Source organism: Lepisosteus oculatus, chromosome 12 (assembly GCF_040954835.1).
Source record: "Lepisosteus oculatus isolate fLepOcu1 chromosome 12, fLepOcu1.hap2, whole genome shotgun sequence".
NCBI lineage: Eukaryota > Metazoa > Chordata > Actinopteri > Semionotiformes > Lepisosteidae > Lepisosteus > Lepisosteus oculatus.
The window spans coordinates 16,292,151-16,315,625 of NC_090707.1; the positions used below are offsets into that span (position 1 = coordinate 16,292,151).

At 37.6% G+C, this 23,475-nt stretch overlaps 2 protein-coding genes across 10 annotated transcripts in view; both read right to left on the reverse strand.

Annotated features, from left to right (window-relative positions):
- The window catches only part of tlk1a (tousled-like kinase 1a), a 49,149-nt gene extending 47,714 nt beyond the window's left edge, over positions 1–1,435 (reverse strand). For 2 of the 8 annotated variants that reach the window (XM_015358925.2, XM_069197117.1), the window contains exon 1: positions 327–444. In XM_015358925.2, coding sequence (XP_015214411.2) covers positions 327–429 — 103 coding nt within the window. In that variant the 5' untranslated portion in view covers positions 430–444. Of the gene's footprint in view, positions 1–27; positions 62–113; positions 139–326; positions 445–595; positions 736–881; positions 996–1,396 lie in introns of those variants that run through there. The other 6 variants (XM_015358929.2, XM_015358927.2, XM_006636519.3 and 3 more) reach the window with 6 other exon arrangements.
- A 4,427-nt stretch (positions 1,436–5,862) lies between these two features.
- mettl8 (methyltransferase 8, methylcytidine) lies at positions 5,863–23,411 on the reverse strand. 2 transcript variants are annotated; one of them, XR_011191289.1, is made up of 11 exons: positions 23,232–23,411; positions 18,898–19,049; positions 18,093–18,184; positions 17,402–17,733; positions 17,157–17,206; positions 13,069–13,129; positions 9,642–9,781; positions 7,933–8,039; positions 7,655–7,745; positions 6,999–7,064; positions 6,601–6,687 (listed from the first exon to the last, which is right to left on the reverse strand). XR_011191289.1 is itself a non-coding variant. In XM_015358838.2 (10 exons), the coding sequence occupies exons 1-10, from the start codon at positions 23,238–23,240 to the stop codon at positions 6,536–6,538; spliced, it is 1,161 nt and encodes a 386-aa protein (XP_015214324.2). In that variant the 5' UTR covers positions 23,241–23,411; the 3' UTR covers positions 5,863–6,535. The 2 variants fall into 2 exon arrangements, 1 of the variants encoding a protein (XP_015214324.2); XM_015358838.2 differs by lacking the exon at positions 7,655–7,745 and having other exon boundaries at positions 5,863–6,687.
- Between the last annotated feature and the right edge of the window lie 64 nt (positions 23,412–23,475).

A 23,475-nucleotide genomic window follows, 5' to 3' on the forward strand; every position in this document is an offset into this window, starting at 1 on the left:
ATTGTGTATATGACACAGTTTACTTACTGCAATAAAAATGTGTCATCCCAGACTTGATACCAAAAAAGGCGAAGGAAGTTGCTACCCTTAGTTACGTTATTAAACTCGGATACCTGGCATTCTGCACACTGATCAATCTCGCCAAACTCTTCTTCTCGAAACAAAATCCATGGGTCCTCCATGATGTCAAAAGACCCGACCCTTTTTATTATCAGACATCTTAGCAAATAAAAAAAAAAGAGGAGGCACTTTTTTTTTATTTTCCCATTGCTTTTCAAAACGGAAGCCGCTAAAAAAAAACACAAAACTGTGAGCGATTTCAATACCGTCTAGCTGAGAGTCGTCAGCTAATGCACCCAAAGTGTAAATAAATGTAGCTGTTCTTTTTTTCTCCGTATGGCCTCTTGAGATTTTTTCTTGATACTCCATATCAAGCAGACACCTATTGACTGGCTGCACTGTACAGTACCTAACCCACGGCCTCAGCGTAACCCGCTTGGGACTCATATTTCCAGACGGCTCGTCGCCCGCATAACAAAAACACTTAGCCATTTCTAAAGAAGATACTTCTAAGATTAATATAGTTTTAGATTACCTTCCTTGGTTTTCACAGGTGCCGTGATATGTTGCTGAGAAAGCAAGCCCGGTGTTGGGGACGTGGAGAGCCGGGACCAAGATGGCGTCCCCTCCAAACTTCCACCACTTCCACTGTTACTTTGGACACTCATCAAGCTACTTTTTGGAACGAGAAAGCAAACAAACACAGGCGTCAATGGCAGTGAAACCTCGTGATTTCTGTAACCTGCAAGCCTCTGGCATCAATCAATCATCTCGTATGATCCGGCCCAAATTGTAAAATTTAACATTTTTTAAACACAAACCTCCCTATACCTCTGCAGTGCGTCTTGAAGTAGCCTGTGTGTGTAACCTTTGCATTAGGCGTCACGCATCGCTTGTGCAAACACTATCGCGAGGCTCGTACACCTCAGGCAAAAAATTCTACTGATGGAAACGGCAAAACAAAGAGGCCATCCCAAATTGTATGAAATACTTCCCAAGTCGCACGCTCTTCATCAGAGGCTTTGAATGCATTAATATTTTCATTTCTCATTCATAAAAAAAAAATGTGTAAACTGCAGGGTAACTGTGCTCCGTGCTACCTGTGCATTCCTCCCAAATTTTATAGGGGACATTTTATTTCATCACCGCATGAGGATTAAAATATGCAGACACTATTATCATATTAATAAAAATAAAGACAGTTCCCTGGCGCTATTTCAATTTCCTGATGCACTACGATGCCATTTCCAATTCCTTATCGGTAACGTAGAATAACGTAAGAACTTTGTTTGAAAAAAAATCTCATATCGCGAAATAAAAACTTTAATGTACATACACACGAACATAGTTTTCGCCTTCCCACAATTCATTATGGTGGTTTTAAGTGACGTAGGTTTAACCCTTTGCGGCGGACTTGCTAGTTGTTCAAGCTGTCAATCAAACCGCGATCACTAATTACGATAATTAGGATGTGTTTGTGGCGTTTATGTAATAGAATAGTTTAATATGAAAATTAGCTGATAATTAAGCATAAAGTAAATCTAATAAAAATCCTAAAATATTGCAAAAATAAATTGATGTATATTTACTTAATACATTAATCGTATTAAGTAACTATATCAATGTATTGATATAACAATTCTTTATAAACTGGGATAAGTGAAAATATTGTTTGAAGTGGTATTTATCACTTTTAAATATTGTGACCTTTGATAAGTGAAAAGAAATTTGGTTAAATGAATGTACTATTTTGGGTTGCCTATATACTCTCCTCTCAACTGTAAAAACGTTTCACACAACATTAAAGCACCTACTGTACTTCGTGAACATCGTGCAGTGAAGAAAAAGATTATTTGCACCTTTGAGGTCCTAAGAAGGGTCAATCATTTTAGTTCAATGTTGTTTTGTTGTTGTTGGGGGGTCGGCATCGGTATTGTTAAAAAATAAATTTTAAAAGGTCAATGAAAAATTAATTTAAAGGTGTATATTAATAAAATGGAAGTATAAGAAGCATATTAATAGCATAATATTTGCTGTAGAGTGGAAAAATATAAAGCATGACAATGTATTGGCGTTTAAATACGACAAAGCAAAAAAAGTGTAGACAGCAACCAGGAATTATTTTGCAGTTCCGTTTGCCGATTAGGTCAACCATTAACTGGGTATTTTAGGTTGAAGGTCATATTGCACTTTTTGTATTTGTCTCCATTGATTGATCATGAAGAATTGATTTTGGATTACATGTAATGGTAAGATTGTTGTTGCAGCAGTTTATGAGTGTGAGTCTCTTATGGAGAGTTCTCAATTAGAAACTGGGAAACAAACATCTGGATTTTTATGTAATAAAATAAAGCAAGTAACATTGTATTGTATTAGCTGTTGGTTTATACCGAAGATAATTTTCAGATGCAAAATTAGAAACAACCAGGTTCACGTTATTTTTGTGCATTATTCACATTCAGCACACTTTTAAATGTCCATAGTTTCCTCAGGAGCTGGAACATTCGGTTTTACTGTATATGTTTTTTGTCCATCCAAGAGCCATGCATTTCAGAGAAGGAAAATTATTAAATTGTTAAGGTAGTTCCTTAGAGTAACCGTTCGTTTTCACACATTTTCCACTTTTTATGTAATTACATTCACTTAATGCTGGGAAAAAAAAATCAATAACAGGCTTAGAAAAGGGTAGTTTGTTACAGATTTTAAATAATTTAAATATAGCATACACCTATAAATCAGAAGAGTTTAAGAATTCTATTTTATTATATATATGCAATACATTTATTTTTCAAATATATGTATGGAATTTAGAATTTTTTTAAGTAGATCAACAAAATATTTGTTTTCAAATCAGTAGACCGTGTGGTAGCAGTGTAATGGAGACAAAAGATTGTTGTTGTTTTTCCCAGTGGTCTTTTAGAAAAATAAAATATCTACTCCTAACAACAAAGACATAACAGAGTCCCTAAAATAAGAACCCAACTGGGGTCAAACAGCATTAAAACACAGGGGTTAATAATTTCCTGTTGCATCTCCCAATCTGATCTTTTAGATGGTAAAGGCATAGAGAATGTTCTCAGCCAGTGATGGCTCACTTGTTGTTCTATGCACTTGCTATGCACAGATGGCTGTTCAGAGTTCATTGAAATGACTGTGATGCCTCCTCTCAGTAGAAACATCCCGGCCTTCTTTTTCACACACCAAGCTAAGCTTCCCTTTTCAACACACAGCCCAGACCAGCAAATCCTTTGGCACAAGCCTTTGTCTCACAATAGCATGCTTCAGAACTGATTCAGTGCATTATACCACCCCAGAAAAGCAAGTCATGTGGGTCAATAGTAGGCATTTAAAAATTCAATTAGGAAGCAATCAAAATAATTATAGAGGCATTTTTAAAATATTTGTTGGAATGCAGCTTTCGTTTTCATTCAGGGCATTTTATTTGTTTTCTTTTTTTACTACTAAAACGAAGGCATATTAATGTGCTACATCCTGGAATTTTCCACTTGCTGTGAATGACTGGTTCAGGATTGAGTATGCATAATTTTTCCTTAGATAAAATTCTAACACCGGTGCACAGCCCAAATGAAACACTGGGCATGGAAATTTACCTCAGATATACTATTTGTTTTGTTCGGGACTCAAATTTACATCTGGTGCTCAAGTCAACATGCAATATGAAAAATTAGTTACTCAAATTTACATCCAACTAGGGAAAATAATCTTAATTCAGGATAAAAAATCTGAACCTGTCTGATTTGACTCCTACTAAAAATTCTGATATCTGTTCTTCACATTGTGTAGCTCTGGTAGTTGTCATTTGCTCTTATTGTGAACCTTCCTAATTTGTCTCAGTATTATGACCTGAAACAGACTAATACCTTGAACAGATAAGTGCTTTTGCAATTTGTTGCATTGTGAACTTTCTATTCTTCTTATTGGAACCTGTCCTTGTAAACTGCTTTTAGATTTGTGCACTGCAAAAAGGCATATGCAGGACTTAAGAGATCACTGATAGTGCCCAACACAAGAAAGTTTAAAAATAAGAGGCTATAAGGCACATCTAGACTGTCCAGTGACGTCTTAAAAGAAATCAGCTTCAAATCATGCCTGGGTATCTTATTCCAGTCCATTCTGTGTAAGAAAGTGTCCCCTCAGTAGTAATTGGAATAGTAATTCCTTGGTTCATGTCCTGGTATTGGTCCCTAAAATAGTCTTTTATGTTCAAGATGAAAAAGATTGCATGAAGGGTGAACCTTTAAGTCTGAAATACATGTGGTCCCCATTCTCTGAAATAATTGCAAAGCAGCAATATTTTTTTTTTGCACCATTATGGTAACCACAGCTGTACACAACATTCTAAATGAGGTCAGTATTGACATTTTACACATCTAATGATCTGTTTGGCCTTTTATTGCTTATCCACCTTATTGAAGGAAAATGATGTGTCAATACTTTGCTTTTTCCATAGCTGCCTGTTTCCAATCTCACATTCATACTTTTTTGGTGGATACGAAAAAAAAACTCTTCAATTAGATTGTATTATTATCATCATCAAATGATAGTTCGGGTGGGTAGCTGCGTCAGCATGCGTAGGCTGCAAAGGAACAAGTTTATTCCATGCTGAATAAGGTGTCAGGCTCACATCTGAAGAAGGCTCCACGGCCAAAACGTTGTGTTCTCTTTCTTCTTTTTTTCAGCATGGAATAAACCTATTACTTGTTCCATCATCAAATGATGTATTATTTCCTTAAAACATATAGAGTGATTTGGTAGTCATCCTATGACTTGTACCATTTGCAAAATTGACTAGTTCACAAATGTCCAAAATGTAGGACAACTGATATACTGTAAGTTCAAAAGAACAGTGGTCTGAATACAGATCCTTGTGATACCCAAACAAAATATTAAAAAAAACTTTAATTGAATAAAACTGCTATTTGATTGTAAAGAACTGTACCACTCAAGCATTCATCATCATTTTGTGAATCATGCATTTTTAAGAACCTTCTCAGTATAACATATGAGCCTTTCAAGTCACTGGCTTTCTTTGTAGCTCAGTCTTGTCAAATCTCACAACCTAAGCAAGCTTGGTCCATGTCAGTAATGATACTGGAGACTTCCAAAGAAATCCAGGTTGGTACAGTGAGTGGCCTTGCTGGAATAAGTGGCAATCTTCTCTCTGGACTACAATTTCCAATCTACAGCATGGTGACAAGGGACATAGATCTGTAGGCAGTGTGCTGTCCTTTTGTTGAGAGTTTCAGGAGAGGTCCTGACTACTTCATCTGTTCATAAGACTAGTCATATTAGAATAGGTGTACCCCAGTATATTGGCTAAATTCCACTTCAGGTTTGGACAGTCTTACCTCAGTAAATGTCCCTCTCACTTCAACTGGTGAATTAACATCTCACTGTATCATGACCTCATCTGTTTTCACTTTAATTGTCTTTAAATGGCTATGAAGTTCAAATTTAAACACTCATTAATGATCTTTTGGAAAATGTAAAGTACTTAAAATAACAATGATTACTTACTAATGTGAAAGATAAACATTTGAATAAGTAAAAAATTCCATCACTGATTACAAAAAACTGAGAAGATTAATAAGACTGTCTGTACAGTCTAGATGTACAGTATGTAGTATGTTAGTGCATGTTAGAATCTCTATAAAAAGATGGGAACAATGCCAAGCTACAGAAATGTACTGTACATTAAAAGAATAAGCTGAAACATATACATTCTAAGGTCTACAGAAAGGGTCAACCCAGTTTGACATCTTCAGTAAAAAACCAAGGAAACATGGCAACAAAGGGAATTTATTTAGGATGGAAAATAGGCAACACTTCTTTACATAAAGAGTGATGGTTGTCTGGAACATAAGGTTGAGGACCAGACTGTCGGGTCCTCCAAGAAAGAGATGGACAACATTTTAGTATAGCAGACAGAATGGCATCCATTCTTATATTTGCAGGTTCATTTAAGGCTTTTATGATCATGAATTGCGTATCAAGGGAAACCTTTTGCATTCTTCAGAAAGCTGGCATATTATTTCGATCTGATTCGCTTTTTATTTATGTCTTGTCTCACAGCCAGTAACATATTCCAGGTTTCCAGACGCAAATATAATAAAATCATTTCCTTATGAATAATATCAGTTTTGCACATTCTTCTCTCAAACTATTAGTCTTGATTAAAAGCTCTTTTAAAATGAGTGACGCAAGAGAAATAGGAAACATGAGGGTGCAGTGGAAACAGGCCATTGGCAACTCCTGTTCTTTGGACATGCACACTTTATCATGCTTGGATGCCCTGTCAACAGTTTCTGCCACATCTGATTCTGCTTGTTTCGATAAGTGCTTATCACATCCACAGAAATCTGAATGATGCTGTAAGAGACCTGCAGAACTCAATCCGTGCTGATGTCAGCATCTTGCTGTCCAATGCAGGGCTCATAGCCGGTGAGTTGCTTTGTCAAACGTCAGTATCCCATGGCTTCTGATACTTGCTTTGCACCCAAACGCGGCGCATTACCACTCCTTTCTTCCTGTTCACCTGGAGCCTCCTGTCTTCCAGGTTCTGGATTTCTTGTAAACCAGCACTCACAAACAAATGGTGGACTTCATCTGTTGCAGGAGACGAGCACAAAAGCAGCACATTAGCCTTCACCCATTCAAAAGCTCTTGCCACAAGTCAAACCGTCTGTTTGCAAAACATCTGACACACAGGAACAGAACACTCTGTGATCCTTTCTAGTCATGTCTAGTCTGTCATCGTGCAGCTGCGGTCCTACTGAGCTGGTTTTCTATACCACTTAAGCATATTTGAAGTTTTGACAACTTTTTGTTCTTGTTTTTTTTTTTAAAAAAAGAAGCCGCAAACATTTTCCAAACAGTGCAAAAGCATCAACTGTTGTTAAGGTCCATATGCATGTCACCTCTTGTAAAAAAGTAGACACAGGTACCATCTCCTCTGGCATAGAAGTTTTCAGACAGGCAACGGCCTGGGAAATGATCAAGATAGCCGTGTTAGTTCGACTGAGCTGTAAAAATACCACATCACAACATAGACGCAAAAATAACACTGAGATTTAGATGAAAAACCCAATGGGTTAACTACACAGAATAATAACAATAAGATATTTTCCAGTAACCACAACATGTAATAAACCCCCCAAATATATGACATTCATTTTCCAGCATTTTTTCTTCTGAGGGTGTGCATTTTGTGCAAAAATTATAGACTAGAAATAAATTTCTAATATTTGTCATGGAAGTATAATGCATGCCATTAAGACAATGATGTTAAAAAACTGCTTTGGAGCAGCCAATCCTGAAAGTGTGAGGAAAGTGTTTGACTAGTGTTTTTCTTATTGTGTAGAATTATTGTAAAACAATTGGATAAGAGAAAGCTAGAATACACAGTGCCCAATGGGACATTAAAAGACTTGAATGTTATTTAGTGGTACTTCTGGTGATGATTATACTCACAATACAAGCAAGGGATCAACCATTAAAATACAAAGAAAGTAACACTTGACTGTTCCTCTTCTTGTGATGTTGTATGTGCATGCGATAAGGAAAAATATTTTACCAACTGATAAGGCAGAAATGAGAACTCAGGATGGCAGTATCAATAGGCTGTGTTGGTCTGTTGTTAACTGATGTGGGTGGGCGATCCCAGTCTTTGTTTTTTTTTCACACCAGAAAAAAAACAAAACAAAAGCCAATGGATTTTCAAAGTTTTGTTCAGGTCACAATGGCAAAGGTGATGCACGTAAAAGCATGGTGCTTAACTGAAAAGCAGTAATCTTCTAATTTAAACACACTGACAAATTAACTGAGGAACGCAACGAGGAACCACAGGAGCACCTTGCTTAAATCGAAGTTGTGACATATCGTATCTGCCATAATCTCGGAATAAGAACACCCCCCCGGGCTTCAGGAACTGGGTCAATCTCTTTACAACTCCTTGCATTCTGTAAGGAGAAAAAACACACAACTAATTTTGTATTACAGCAGCAATGATCGAGAAAAAAAAAACAACTTAAAAAATGAAGTGAAGAATATCCTAGTTAAAGCACAAGTACGTAAACAAACAAACCATTTTTTTCAACCATGCATTCAACAGGCTCCCACAGTCCGGTGCTGCTAGCAAATTGTGCAAATGCAGGAAACCTCAGCACACAATAGAAAGATTCACCTTAAAAGTATAGGCACGTTTGCGCAAGACAGCGGCACAATTTCTCAAAGACGACTAGGAAGTCTTCTTTCCTTTGTCTGCACACAATGACATCATTTTGAACTCAACATGAGCAGACACATTTCTAGGTATTATGAGCTGCACCTAAAACACTGCAAGAAGCCTTAAGGTTCCAATCTAGTGGTCAAGGTTTGTCTATTAAGTGCGTACAACATCAATGTGGGTAGCTTTCCTCAGATAACTGATTACAACACATACCCATAATAGGTGGATCATTCCAAGCACATTTCATCGTATTGAAAGTGAACAGTACATAAGAAGACTAATCATAAAAAGAGCAGTCAGACTATTCTGGGTGCACAAATTATGCGATGCTTCCTTCATTTAGAATCAATAAGACATTGCTAAGTAGATATGTACAATGCATTTGACAATGCCATATAATATATACAGTAAGATAAACTTTCTTATGCAACCAATGTATACAAAACAATTGCTTTGTTTACACATTTAGTGCAAAAACTGATACAGTAAATTGAAATTGCTCATTTCTGGCCAGTCCATTTTAAGATCTGTACAAAGAAAAAAAACACATCAAAATAGAATAGCGAAAAATCTATTACTGCCTGCTGTGAGATTTGGCTGGCAGCCAATCCGCACCCTGAATTCTAATCAGCTGATATCTACTACAGGCTCCTGATGTAGTGAAATGTCACTGCTTGTTACAAAGAGCAGCAGACTAAGCTCTTTCAGCAAGAGGCTTTGTTCTCTGACTTCATTTGACTACCAGTTCTTTGAAAACAGTAACACCCACCAGCAATATCTATCAATTCATAAGTAAATAGGCGTACTTTATTTTATGATTCATAATCCGCACGTTAAACTTTTGGTAATCCAGTATTTTGTAAAAACACAACATGCATCATACACTTTGAGCCTCCCTGTGATTGTATACTACTGCTATATTCCTGCCCATTGTCCACATTGAACTCTTTGCCCTGTTTGGGTCTAACGAAAATTATCATCATCTGGAATTAAACATACAGAAATGTCATGCACAACAACAACACGACCATACAGGCATTTCCAAACTTCAGCCAATTTTGTCTCAAAGCACACCCCAAGCATTGCCCCACTGAGCAGCAGAATTTTCTCTCAATTTTGTTCAACGGTTCTTATAATGTTGCATTTAAAAAATAGCATGTGACGATAGAGTGCATGTCTTTCAATGCACATTTTGCACATGACTTGAAAACAAGCAGGCAGTGTTTTAAATCAGAATAATGGAATGGATATATAACTGATGAGAATGCTGGGAGATGCCTGGTGATGAATGAGACTGAATGCTTTTTTCCCTTGCCCTCTGACTTTGACCTACCGCTCAGGGTGAATGGACGACAGCACAAAGACGACAAGAATGATGTCTAAGCTCTTGGGTGGAAATGGGAAGGTGGCGGTTTCATCGCAGACATCATGGACAAAGACGTGACACTGAGCAGGGCAGTATCTTGGGTGAGCCTGCACAGAGAAAACGGCGACCAGCAACATATCAGAAAACTGCACAATGTTCTTTTATCATACCTTATTTTACCGTGCCCAAACTAGAAAAATGATCTCAGGTGAGTAATCCGCAAAGGACAATTAACATGAGACTGTGTTCTATTTCACCATAAACGTAAATGCAGGGATCCAACTCTTACTTAAACCCATTGCTTGTGGTAATATCTTTGTTGCTTTTTGGTTACATAATTACATAGCGCATATGTACTTCAGTAAAAAAAGGTGCATTATTTAACATCAAATCGCACAAAATCAGAGCACAGAAATACTGTACAGTGAACATAGAACGTGCCGAAGGTACTACACAAACCACTTATTTAAATGTCACAGACTCAGTGCTTCCTGAAGACACATAGAACATAAATAAATTATGCTAGAGCCCTGAATAAAAATCCAAAGTTGAATATTTCATATTTTCTATGAAAAATATGTGTTACTCTCCTTTAAGAAACATAAATTGCCACTGCGGTTTTGGGGTAAAAGGTTTGGTATGTTGCTTCCATCTCAATTCAGCTGTTCGGCGAGATTACATCAAAAGCCAAATTCAGTTTGTTGTTGTTTTTTTTAAATGAAAACACTTGCATGCACCTGCAGACAGATAACCTGATTTTAAGTCATAAGTAGTGTTTCTATGGAAACCCTGAGCTATATACCCAGAAAGACATCATCCAAGTCAGTCCTATTCAAAACATAACAGTAAATCACGATGGTAAATCTTCAGTACTGAACATATTAGGCACAAACTGATGGTTGCACTGGCACTTCTTTGGTTCAACGCTGTCAATTTCATATCAGACAGAACCTGAGTAATTGCAATGAGCAGCACAATACTGCTCATTATGTTTACTTCATTTAAAGAGGTAATCTTTGGGGACTATTTAAAATTTACAGTAAGAAACAGGCATTTCTACACTCTGTTAAAACAGGCCATGTTCTAAAAATTAAGTTTAATAAACATCAGCAAATTTAATTTCGTAGCTCCTTCATTTTGCAGTCATTCTCGTTTTGTGGCCACAGAGATCGTTACTGTTAGCCACTACACAAAGGCACAACTGGCGATTCCAAATTGCCTGGTATCGCAATGAAAAAATACTAAAAAAATCTAGATTAAAACACAAATTAACACTTTTTACACTAAACCCTACTTTAGATACCAAAGCTTAATTCACTAAAATATCACATGTATGAACACAAATGGTTTGCAAACTGACAGAGATTAATCTGTGTTTAGTTTCACCTTGCTTCTGTTATGGGCACTCTCCATATAGGACACAAATAGAAAGAATAATTAGGTTACTAACTGCAAGCAGATAAAAAAGGAACTAGTAAATTAAAACACATAAAGCTGAAATTTCTAACAATCACCTACTGTACCCTTTTCCAGTCCATGGGTTCCTACATGGGAGCAAAGCACCACAACAGCTACGTTATGAATTACATACATAGGCTTTCCTAGTAGGACCTCTGATTTTAGCCACATCTTTGTACTAAACTGTCAGTTCTGTGCATGAGCCCTCTGTACCACTGAGACACAGTATATTAATGTGATACACATAATTAAGACCGTTGGCTTGCCTGCTGCTGTCATTTGATCAAAGGGCTGAACTTTCCAGGAGCATCAGATGTCTGTGAGACAAGGAACCAGGGAAGGTGCTGGCATCCATTTTGACAGTCTTAACACGCTTGGTGGCAAAGTGACTCAAGATGGACACATGCAAAATCGGAAATCTGGAGTATAAACCTACATACCGCTATCAAGGAGGTATTAAAATGTACTGTAGATTACACTCTGTGTTGGACTGAGAACTTCAGGGCCTGCGTCGAGCTTTATTAGCTGGGTCCCATTACCTGGTGTTTTAAAGTGTTTGGAGCAGGTTATTCCTGTGTTCAGCTACTTCTGGAGCATGAAAAATCCCATCATATATCTATACACGCCCCCCCGCGCTTCTGATGCAAAAAGAATATTACGTCTTACAATATTACATAAATATTACATCTCTTTTTTTTCCTCCCACAGGCTACGGCAAAAATCTAAAGATTCTTCCGAAGAACTACTTTTTAGAAAATCTTTGCTGCAGTTAATAAGATTGCATGCTAGTTGCACAGCAGTTCAGGGTCCTCCAAAGTAACTAAAGCGCGGTGGCCCAGACGTGCAAAACACACAAACAAAAAACGAGAGCACAACCAAAAAAGTGACACAACACAAACAAAAACTAAAATGCAAAGCCTGCACAACACAAAAATGAGTGCACAATCTAAAAAAGAAACAGTGCACAACAAAACGTGTTCAACACAGAAAAAGGTTCTCACAGCTGACATTGTGAGGCTTAACCAACACCAAAGGCTGCACTCATTCTGGCATTCTGTCTGAATGATTGTATCTTGAAAATGGCTGCCTGTAAAAGTGTCTCGATAAGCAAGAATAATAAGAATAAGCATGTCTTTATCAAATTACTCTGAACCTTAAAAAGGCTGAAATGTTATTTTGCTTGAACAAAATGAGATATGGGATATTCTAAATTTATGCTACTTTTTTCTACAAATGGTAATGTACTATATTTTGTAACTTTCGATGATACAGACGAATGTACTGACAATTGAGTTAATGTCTGCAATGAGTGTTATGCCTCAATTTAAGGCAGTAATACTTAATGAAAGACGTATTTGTAGGAATAAAGGAAATAAGGCAAGGAGCCCACAAAAAAATGATGTGCATGTAATACAAGTTTACATTCATCATATTTTACACAGCAAAAATATTCTTTAAATGTTTTGTGAACATACTGCTGAGCAAATATCTTAAGACATCTTGTATTGTTCGCAATTAACATATTTCCTTTACACAGAAATGTATGCTAATCTACTGAACTGTTTTATTAGGTGTTAATCCTGACAGATGTGTATCACGCAGTGCAGAAAGTAGCCTTTTACCTTGACAAAGAATTAATTTTGTTCGTTCTTTCCCAATCATTTTAAATTAAGAAACAATTCCAAACTTTGCTTTCATCTGTACTAAACACAGGAGAGTCCAGAAAAGCACAATTTGACATCAACCAGGAGCTTAAATCAACGAGAGAGAGAGATAGTGCACATCAGATACTTCAAACATATGATCTAAGCTTCACTCGAAAGCGTAGCCCGGACACGATAAACTAAAGAAACTATAGGTCTTCGACAGGAAAATAGTCATTTCGATTTTATACGCTACTATTACGAGAGATGTTTGACACTGCATCAGCACTTACCTTTACCAGCTTGACAGCATGGGATGAGAAATCACAGCAGTACAGGAATGCTCCTGTGTCTCTAGGAAAAATAAATTAACAAAAGCTCATGGATATAATATACATCTGTGCTGGGCTCAGCAAAGTTTAGAACAGTATTTTACTTCTTATGGAGTTAGATATTAATAGCAGTAATGTCAGTGAGAAGAAAATAAATATTACTTGCTTTATATGTCATTGCTTTGATATTGAGTGGATTTTTTATAAGGAATTAGACATGAAAGACACAATCATGTCTGTGTTTAGCAAGAAGGGAGATTTCTGCAGCTATATACTGTACACTAAGATGTTCCCAAAGTATAGCATAATATAACGATAGACGGTTTATCACAACCTCTTTGGAAACTTATTTTTCCAAGAACTATCCTAAGACAAAACGAAGACAAAAATGCTTATTCTGGCATTCAATAAATCATATTGCTTTCCTTGATGTTTTTTCTTTTACCCTTCGCACAATCACGAACATGCAGCAGTGTACCACCATGTAAAAACTGAAGACTGGCAAAGTACTGGCTGTGCTTCACCACACACTATTCTTAAACAGTTCTAACCACTCAGCCACTGCAACCAAAACCCTGTGCTCTCTGCTCATGCACTTAAGACTTAAGTAAGTGGTTCTTCATCTGAGGTTTCGTTCCTATAATTATGTGTGAAGGTCAAGGTTAAAAACTTCCTCTGTGTATGTAAAAAAAAAGGCAAAACCCACTACACATGATTCTGTCCCCTGCCTGGCCAAGATCTCAGGACAAAATGTTCTATGCAGTGACATCAAAGCCTGGCACTGGGTCTCTGCAACTAATCCAAGTTATGTAAAAAGTGAACAAGTCAGCTATTTCATTCACAAAAAAATTAGAGCCAGCACCTTCTTGATAAGCAGGGAGAACAGTCCCATCTCTATTTACGTCATTCACAGAACCCTGCTTCACATTGACACATTGACTGTATCCCCGTGGTAAAAATCAACTGGACAGTGTCAAGCAGTTCTAAAATCACATCTAACAGCACTGGAACTCTAACGGCTTGAACTCGCTTTATTTAAAAAAGGCTCAGTAAAAAAAAAACATTACAAAAATGCCTAGCTTACTTCTAGGGTTTACATTAAAACTGAAGTTCGGGTTCATAGGTGAGCAAAAAGGCTTAAGAAATCATTCCTGTGGTGAACAAAACGTCCAAATATTTCACGTAGTTGAATGTGAAGCACTTGGCTTTTACTCTCTCAGCTGTGGTTTTACAGAAATGTGCTTCTCTGCCTGCAATATTTACTGCGACAGTTCCCGAACGAAAAGTGTTAGTATTAAAATGCTAACACTTAATGTGTCAACTAAAACATAGCCCTTGCCATTACACTGTTTCTTTACTTTCTTGCTGTGAAGTCTTCTTAAACAATGAGGCTAATGCATATGCAATATTATAATCACAGGCACTTCCTACCAAGAGCTGAAAGCTATAAAACTAATAGCCTTAAGGATGGATTATTGGACCTCTGCCAGGCAGCTGTTTCAATTACAAGAAGATTTAACATTAATTAATATTTCATCAGTACATTTTATTAACAGATGCTTTGTAATGCAGCTAATATTGTGTTGTATTTGAGAAAGACCTAAACGTAATTTGAAAATGTTACCTACATAATAAGTGTCAGAGAAATAAAAATGTGCAGAACAATGAAGTACAAATATATTCAAAACAATGCACGAAACCTGCTGTAAGATTAACTGCTAACAGATAATAGTAATTAAACTTTTTTGTCAGAAGGAGTGATACAGATTGGTCTGACTTTTATGTAACTACAGCATTTCTGGATATTTAACATCCATCTAAACACTGTAATTGTATACATAACTCATCAAATAATAAATGATAATAATTGCTTAACCTTATATAGCGCTTTTCTGAACACTCCACTCACTCTTTACAGGTGATGAGGACTCCCCTCCACCACCATGTGCAGCAACAAACCTGGATGATGCGACGGCAGCCAAAGTGCACCAGAACGCTCCCCACACACCAGCTATCAGTGGGGAGGAGAGCAGAGTAATGAAGCCAATTCATAGATGGGGATTATTAGGAAGTCATGATTGGTAAAGGCCAATGGGAAATTTGGCCAGGACGCCAGGGTTACACCCCTACTCTTTTCGAGGAACGCCCTGGGATTTTCAATGACCACAGAGAGTCATGACCTCAGTTTTATGTATCATCTGAAGGACGAAGCCTTTTTACATATAGTGTCCCCGTCACTATACTGGGGCATTAGGACCCTCACAGACCGCAGGGTGAGCGCCCTCTACTGGCCCCACTAACACCTCTTCCAGTAGTAACCTTAGTTTTTCCCAGGAAGTCTCTGTACTCTGCCAGGCTCACACCTGTTTAGCTTCAGTGGGTTGCCAGTTGTAAGTTGCAGGGTGATATGGCTGCTATAACCTGCCAAAGTTAGTACTTTTTTTTGTATGATAATTTCCTCCCTTTTGCTACAGTATAATAACCATATGTCTTAGTCATTAATGAGATTATTTTGAGCAGCTCAGACATTTGGGCATTCAGTATTCTAGCTATGAAATATTTATTTCCCTTTGTGGCTGTAACAAAAATGCAAATAGCAAGGAACGACATTTGAATGTCTCCAGAATTCGAAGATTTTGGGGGTAGACCTATTTCAATATGGTTCTGTTCAGCTGAAAGAAAAACACTTAATGGACATAAGCCAGAGGTTGTAATGAAAGTACATTCGTTCATAAACTAATTCAACTGGGTTTGTGCAAAGGTCAGTCTCAGTCCAGATCAACAGCTCTCAGTCCTTACTACAAGCTTTTCACACTCCATTCATTCTTATCACTTCTAAAGTTACAAACATCAAACTGGCTTAACTAATGCATTTTCATCACCTTATAGCAGCAATACAAGCATACATATACTGTATACAGCAAAAAAAAACTAAGCATATTGGAGAAGATCATTTTTGTATTGAAATCAATCAAGTTATGTCAACAGTCAGTCTATCCATGATCAGAAGCCTGCTTATCCTAGAGAATGTCCTGTAACAGTAATCCAGACCCTATCTCAGAAATATAAAGTGGGATTGAAATACCCAAGATTATTGCAGGAATTGATAACGTGTAATGCATCAAGTTTTGTTCTTCAACATTACAAAATGATTTTTATTGATAAGGTTAAAAATCAATTGGTTGTGTCCTAGATCATTTAAAAGCATGTTCTACCAGACACAGCAAAGACTTCACTTATATCCGTTAGATATATACAGTATTAGGCATGCTGACCATACATCCGTTCTGAAAACACTGCTTGCTAATTTCCTTCACCTCCTTTTGAAGTGGTTAAAATATCTTTAACAGCAATTTTAACAAGAGAGTGAATAGCATGGAATTAGTTTTGCAATGTATTCAGCTCCTTGTCATATTACATGTAAAAATAAATATCATACTAACACTGACTGAAGCCCATTTTATTATTTCTTATATGAAATATAGATGAACAGTTCTGAAAAAAACTATCCGTGTGATTCATACTCTGAATAAGTGTCCTTAGACAAAATGCTCCTTGTGGCCAATAAATGTCACTTCTGCTAAAGAACACCTCGCATTTACAATTCTCTCTGGGAAAAATAAATCAATTTCTTCATCACTATCATCATAATACTGTAGGTATACCTGCTGTACAACATGAGACCCTTTCACATGCAGAGCTTTTTCAAAAAGAACTACAGAATGCAATTTTATAACTAAAAAATAGAGGTACTATAACAAGCCTGCATCCTGATCAGTAGGTAAGAAGGTTTTAATATCCTCATGGGGTTTATATAAGAACATTAACAGATGTTTTGTTACTCAAACAGACAGCAAAGATAAACAGAATAGGAACAGCACATACGAATATTGCTACAAAAGGACATAAACAGATAGCTTAGGCATCTTTCTTGGCACACAATTCAAACTGAAAGTTTGTGAAGTAGCCTTTTAAATAAATACCACAGTGGCAACAAGCAACACAACATTAAATATCTTAAAATACAGCAGTTTCCTAGCCACACTTACTTCATGGAATTCAAGATAGGGAACACACTGTTTCCAGGTCCACATCCCACCTACAAGAAAGAAATCTGTGATCGTTTCTAAAACAACTTAGAAATGTAAGTCATCCCTCATAACTGTACACGCTCCAGTGCCCTTATACACTGAACATTACAAGGTTGATCTTCACTTTTCCACCACATTTCAGACATCATTAAGTGCATACCCATGTCTTTTTTTGCCTACTGAACCTAAAATGTTTGATATACCTCAAAGATCCTGAATGTTGCATGACGTCCTGGGAAGATGTCAGTCCTCCTTCCTTCCTCTTGTTCTACTGCCATTCTTTGACACAAGTGACGGTTCTCACCTCCCCCGTGTGCTGTATGTGCACGGCCTAGCGCAGAAACCACTTCTCCCCGGCTGGCGCCGGACAAGTGCGATCCAGCAAGAGGAGCTGCTAAATCCTCAGCGCAGCTAGTCCTTGCCGACAGAATCTCCGGAAACTCCTGGAACAGCCAGTTCCTATCTTTGAAAAACTTGTTCTGATGGGTCTTATAAAATCCATCCCAGTATCCGGAAGCATCTTTGTCGTATTTTACTGGTTGAAGAAGAAATAAAAACACCTGAGAAATCTTAAAAGGCTTCAGGTAGATCCGTCTCACGCATATTAATAGTTCTTGGTTGTTTACCTACAATTATTATGCTCTTTGATCGGATTACTACTGCCAAAACAAAAAGAGTACCCATTGTATTGCTACACATAATAGTGTTCAATCTTGTTTTATGAGAAACAGCATCTCCTGTTTTCTTTTGTACGCATTAAAACATGGTATTAAGAAACTATGTTTTAACAACATGTTATAAAACAATGTTCATTAGGCAGCTTACTGTATGCTGAGAGTTTTGCGAATGATTCAAAAAGAATCTTTGCTGGTCTGAGAGAAGCTGTCTGCTTACCCTGCTCCTCGACAGGAACTTGTACAATTGAATTTTCTTCAGCTTTCTTTCTTGCATGTTCTTTTTCTTCCTCTGACCACTGAACATGATCCCTGCGAAAATCAACCTGACCCTCTCAAGATATTTGTGGAAAAAATATATATTTTGGTATATTTTTAACAAGCAACATTAAGTCAAACAATACTGAGATATGCACTTTACTGTAGATGCTTTAAAAATCCATTCCATCTTCTTGGTAATGGTTTTCCCTAACTCATGCATTAGGTTAAATTACTACAATGTAAGTAGGTTTGAAAACCATTTATCATCCATCAACAAAGAAGTATGAGAAACAGAAAAACACTGCAGTACTTTTGGAAGCAAGAAGCATCTTCAATTTCCTTTTTACTCAGAATACAGTCTTCAGTGGCCTCAAAGCTGAGGTCTCAAACTAAACAGCCTTGGAATCTTTCATTGAAACATTTACTCATGTTACTTCTGATTGAAAACAACACCAATCAGAACACAATTTCCTTGACCTGTGCAAATAACTATTAAAAACACTGTAACACAAATTATTAAGCTGACGCTGATACATTTCATGCTATCCAGCACAGTACAGTCCAATAGACCCATCAGCAACATTGTTACTGGCACAACAGTTTAGTTCATCACAGGATTTAATTCTAGCAAAAGTACAATTCGTAAATACATATAAAACTATTTTGTTGTATCTGGTTTTGGAATGTTTTTCTCTGTGTGCAAGTTCCGTCTTCTGAGGATACTTGAATAATAACATTTTTAGGCAAAATCGATGGTGCCATACCACGTGTTATGTTGGAAGACATCATCAGGGTTGGTTAATATCCTTCCTCCAAGAGGAACAGGGGGTCTGCTAGTTATCCTCCTTCTGCAGTGTGTCCCTGTCTTCTTCCAGAGTGACAGGAAGAGACCACACACGCCTCTCATACTCACTCCCTTCAGAAGGAAAAAACCCATCAGTGACAACTTCTCGACGCAGCTTGTTTCAGATTTATTATTTTCATCCATCCATTGATCTATCTTCTAAGTACTTTATCCCATTCAGGGTCACAGAGATGCCAAAGCCTATCCTGGCAAGCAACGGGCACGAGGCCATGCCGTCTCAGGGCACACACAGACACAAACACAAGTACACATAATCACACACACCATGGGCAATTTTCCCAGATGCCAGTTAACCTACCAGTATGTTTTTGGACTGTGGGAGGAAACCAGAGCCCCCTGGAGGAAACGCATGCAAACACAAGGAGAACCTGCAAACTCCACACAGACAGCACCCCCTGGAATTCTGCGCAAGCTGCTGGGCAGCAATGTTAATCACTTTCGCCTTCTTCAAACTAGTCACCTTTAATGCAGAACAGTGCAGATGCCAACAGCCAGCTGGGGTTTTCAGTTTTGGTTTAGTCAAACTTTACTTCTGAACCAGAAACTGTTAGATTTCTATGGCAAGGGAGTAAAATGGAAAAGTCACACAACAACCCTGTTTGTTTTCAGCCCTTGGAGTTGGGGCTTTCGATTAGATCTCACCGTCCTGTCCTGCTGACTAAATATTGATTTATCCCTGAACGAATTTGTGTGTTCTGCCTTTTAACATGGACATATTAGCCCCTTACCAGTTACAAGTATTTGTAATGAGTTTCACAACCTATGACTGACATCTATAATCCTAGATAGCCACTATTCCGTAGATCTGAGAAGCCAATTTAGATAGCTAAACCTAAAACCTTCCTGAGAACCTGTCCAGAGGTTAAACTGTCTTTGTCTCACAGAGAACCTCACATAGTAGGTGAGAGACTAAAGGCAACAAGCAGGAAGAGGAAGTTTGCTTGCTTGCTTGTTCAGATGCCAAAAGCAAACTGGCCACAGAATCACCTCCATTGCTTGAACATCTAACGCCATCTTTTAGAATTCTGTGAAAAACAACAGTCTTCTCACTGGCGTGATCGTCTAACCTCATGCAAGACATTCACAAGTGCAGGAGGTGTGGGCATCTCAGCCACCCAGGTTCAATGCCTGCTCCAGACTTCATGTCCACTGTTACATTATCCCATTTGAACAACTAAACGATAAAACCAAGTGGTTATCATCACATTTTTATTTCCATACACAAGAACACATTGCAAAGGAGGTTGGAATTTGGTGCTTTCTCATCATGCACGCTGCAAGGGAACTTAAAGAGGGCCATTCCGCCACAAAAAATGAAAAACAAAAGTAGCAAAGCAAAACCATTGTGGATCCACTTGAAGAAGGCTCTACTGCCAAACTATAATTTTATTTTTACTGTTACGCATGGAATTAACCTTTATGTGTTTGTCTCCAGTATACAGAAGCATGTAGCTGTAAGAATACATTTCCTTGTAACTGTAGAAAGAACTGTGTATGTAATTGGATATTAAACAGGTAAATAATTAAAAACAAGGGCAGCAAGGTCCTATGGAAGCTAGTACTTCTGCCTCACAGCTGTAGTGTGTGGGGTTCAATTCTGGGATGGGCGACCTTCCGTATGGAGCCTGTAAGTTCTCCCTGTGTTCATGAGGGCTTTTTTTAAAGTACAATAGATACCTCCCACTCCCCAAAGACATATTCAATTGCCTGTTCCATGAGGTACAGAACTGGGGGCCCTACATCATTAATCCTTCTCTGAAGTAGCTCTTTTACAAATTCTGACAGCAAAGTTCAAGTAAAGAAGAAGATAAAAAGGAAAAAGGAAAATGGCTGTGACTAATACAAGGCAAAAGTTTACCACAACTGCAGTAAACTGCTGTGAACTTATTTTATTACTTGAAATGGAAAAGACACAGAATCAAAAAATTCTGGGAATTGAATAAATCAATTTGTTAAATTACTGGTGTTATAGAATGTAAACAATCTCAAAATTATCTTTAATCATGCTTATTCAAATACCCTTAAAACCTGTTTTTTCTAAAAAACTAGAATTTCTTTTCAAATTCAGTACTAAAATCAAACAAATAAACACTCAGTATACAGTAGATGTGTAAACTGCAGCTATGCTCCACATGATCTTAAAATCTTAGAAATTAGCGAAGAATGGTTCCACAGTGACACAGTAGTTAGCACTGCTGCCTTGCAGTGCTTGGGGCCCTGGGTTCAAATCCTGAGACGTTTTCTACTTGGAATTTGTAGGTTCTCGGTGCATTTGTATAGGTTTCCTTCTGGGTGCTCTGGTTTCCTCCCACAGTCTAAAAGACATACTAGTACATCAACTGGCATCTGGGAAAATTGGTCCTGGAGTACCTGTCTGCCCTATGATGGACTCGCATTTTGCCTTGCCCCCATTGCTTGCTGGGATAGATACAGTACCAACTCCACTGTAACCCTGAACTGGATGAAGCAGTTTGAAAATGAATGGATGGTGCCAATGGTTTGTTCTCTGGCTAGACCTTTGCTGAATGCTTTACGATATTAGTTTATGTAAAACATTAAAATAACCATGTTTATGAAATCTAATCAAACATGTCAGTAGTTTGATACTCAGAATAATGACTTGTCCTTACTTTAACTGTACTGTACATAGAGCTGAAATTATGAACAACTGCCCTCTTAAAAAGCTACAGCGGGCCAAGCAGTGTGGGGCTATTAGAAATGCTTTAATAAAATCGCCTGAAATGCTAGCTGCCCAGATTTGATTCCTGGCCCAGATTATCTAACCATCATACAGAATGTCAACATCTCAAGTTAAAAACAAGAAATAATAAGGCCAAAGTGTACCAGTTAATGCATGTTGTAATTTGTACAAACCATTATTTATCATGCATTGTGGTGTTCTGATTGGCCTGCATTGCATTAAAGTTTTTAGAGTTTCATTTTAATAATAATAATAATAATAATAATAATAATAATAATAATAATAATAATAATAATAATAATAATTCCTTACACTTCACTCAATGCGCTTTACAGGTAATTGGCCAGGGAAAAATTTTGCCAGGACACCAGGGTAACACCTTGTTGCCTTTTTTTACGGTTTGTGTCCCCGTCACTATACTGGGCATCAGGACTCACACAGGGTGAACGCCCCCTACTGGTCCCACTGACACCTCTTTCCAGCAGCAACCTAGCTTTCCCAGGAGGTCTCCCATCCAGGTACTGACCAAGCTCATTCCTGCAAAGCTTTAATGGCTTGCCAGTTGTTAACTGCACTGTGATAGAGTTGCCAACATATACTATATTTTAATAACGCATTTAGATAGGAATAGAAAAAAAATGTTTTGTTTTCTAGGCAGAGAATCCCTGCAATCTGTAAAAAGGAGTATTATAATTGTTAGCCTTCTGTGTATGGAAGTGTTTCATAGTATATTGAAATCTCCAAGTTCCATGTACCACTATGGAACTAGCACAGACAGACAGAGGAGACATACTTCTGTAGTCAATGGTAAACCCTTAAATCGGCAAACTCCATGAAGACACATTTGGAAACGAAATGTTGTGGGAAGAGACCCACATTTGAGCAGCTCAAACATACAGAAAGGCATCTGTGGAGGGCATACAGTATCTTCAGACTATTTCTAAATTTAAGAACATGAAATCTGTGCGTACCTCCGTTTTATTTACTTCATTTGATCTTTTTTTTTAGTAAAACGCATCTGTATTTTGTACCCCTGACGATGTTCTGTGTACTGTTCTGTGTATTGTACATATACTGTATACTTGTTTTGATGTTACAGTATAAGAAGTCAAATTCGGTTTCATAATTGTGGCGAAGTGGTTTGTTACGACCACGCCCCCTGGCGCCGGTCGGTTTCTCCTTGGCAAACCAAATTATAGTAACATTTTCATAAATTTGATACCTTCTTCTGTGGCATAATTGATATTAACTAATCACTAAAATGCGAATTCCACCTTAATTGCGTTTAACGTAACCATCCGGAGCACAAGAACAGTTAATACGAACAATGTGCAAGCCTGAAGTAACACTACCCAATTTCTTAGTAAAACCAATCTGAGACTATGGGTCTCACATATGGCAATTTTGGTAATCTGACATTTAATTTATCACTGCAATCAGAATAGGCTGGTAGGTGAATCTTTTGTTGTTGTTGTTGTTGTTGTTGTTTTAAAACAACATATAAGTTATTACTCCACGAATCATTTACTCACCCTGCTCATTCAAAATTGTAAACAATGTAGTTAAAACCCTGGGTACAAATCTCGTCATTTACCCCAAAAATCGCGGAGTGAAGGAAAAGCAAGACAAAACTGAATGGTTTGGTTAAAAAATATGAATGAATAACATGCCTGCAATGCCCTACATCCAGACCTGGGTGCCGCCATGCTTTGAACTTGTCACTCGGAAACGAATAAGGCAACTCTCGTAGGCATGTCAAACCATAGATGTGGGGGG

Coding starts and splice junctions, on each gene's coding strand:
- mettl8 (XM_015358838.2), bottom strand. Junction 18,185..18,897: donor GTCTTCCAACATAACACGTG/GTATGGCACCAT, acceptor TGATTTTCGCAG/GGATCATGTTCAGTGGTCAG. Junction 17,734..18,092: donor AGTTCCTGTCGAGGAGCAGG/GTAAGCAGACAG, acceptor TTCTTCAACCAG/TAAAATACGACAAAGATGCT.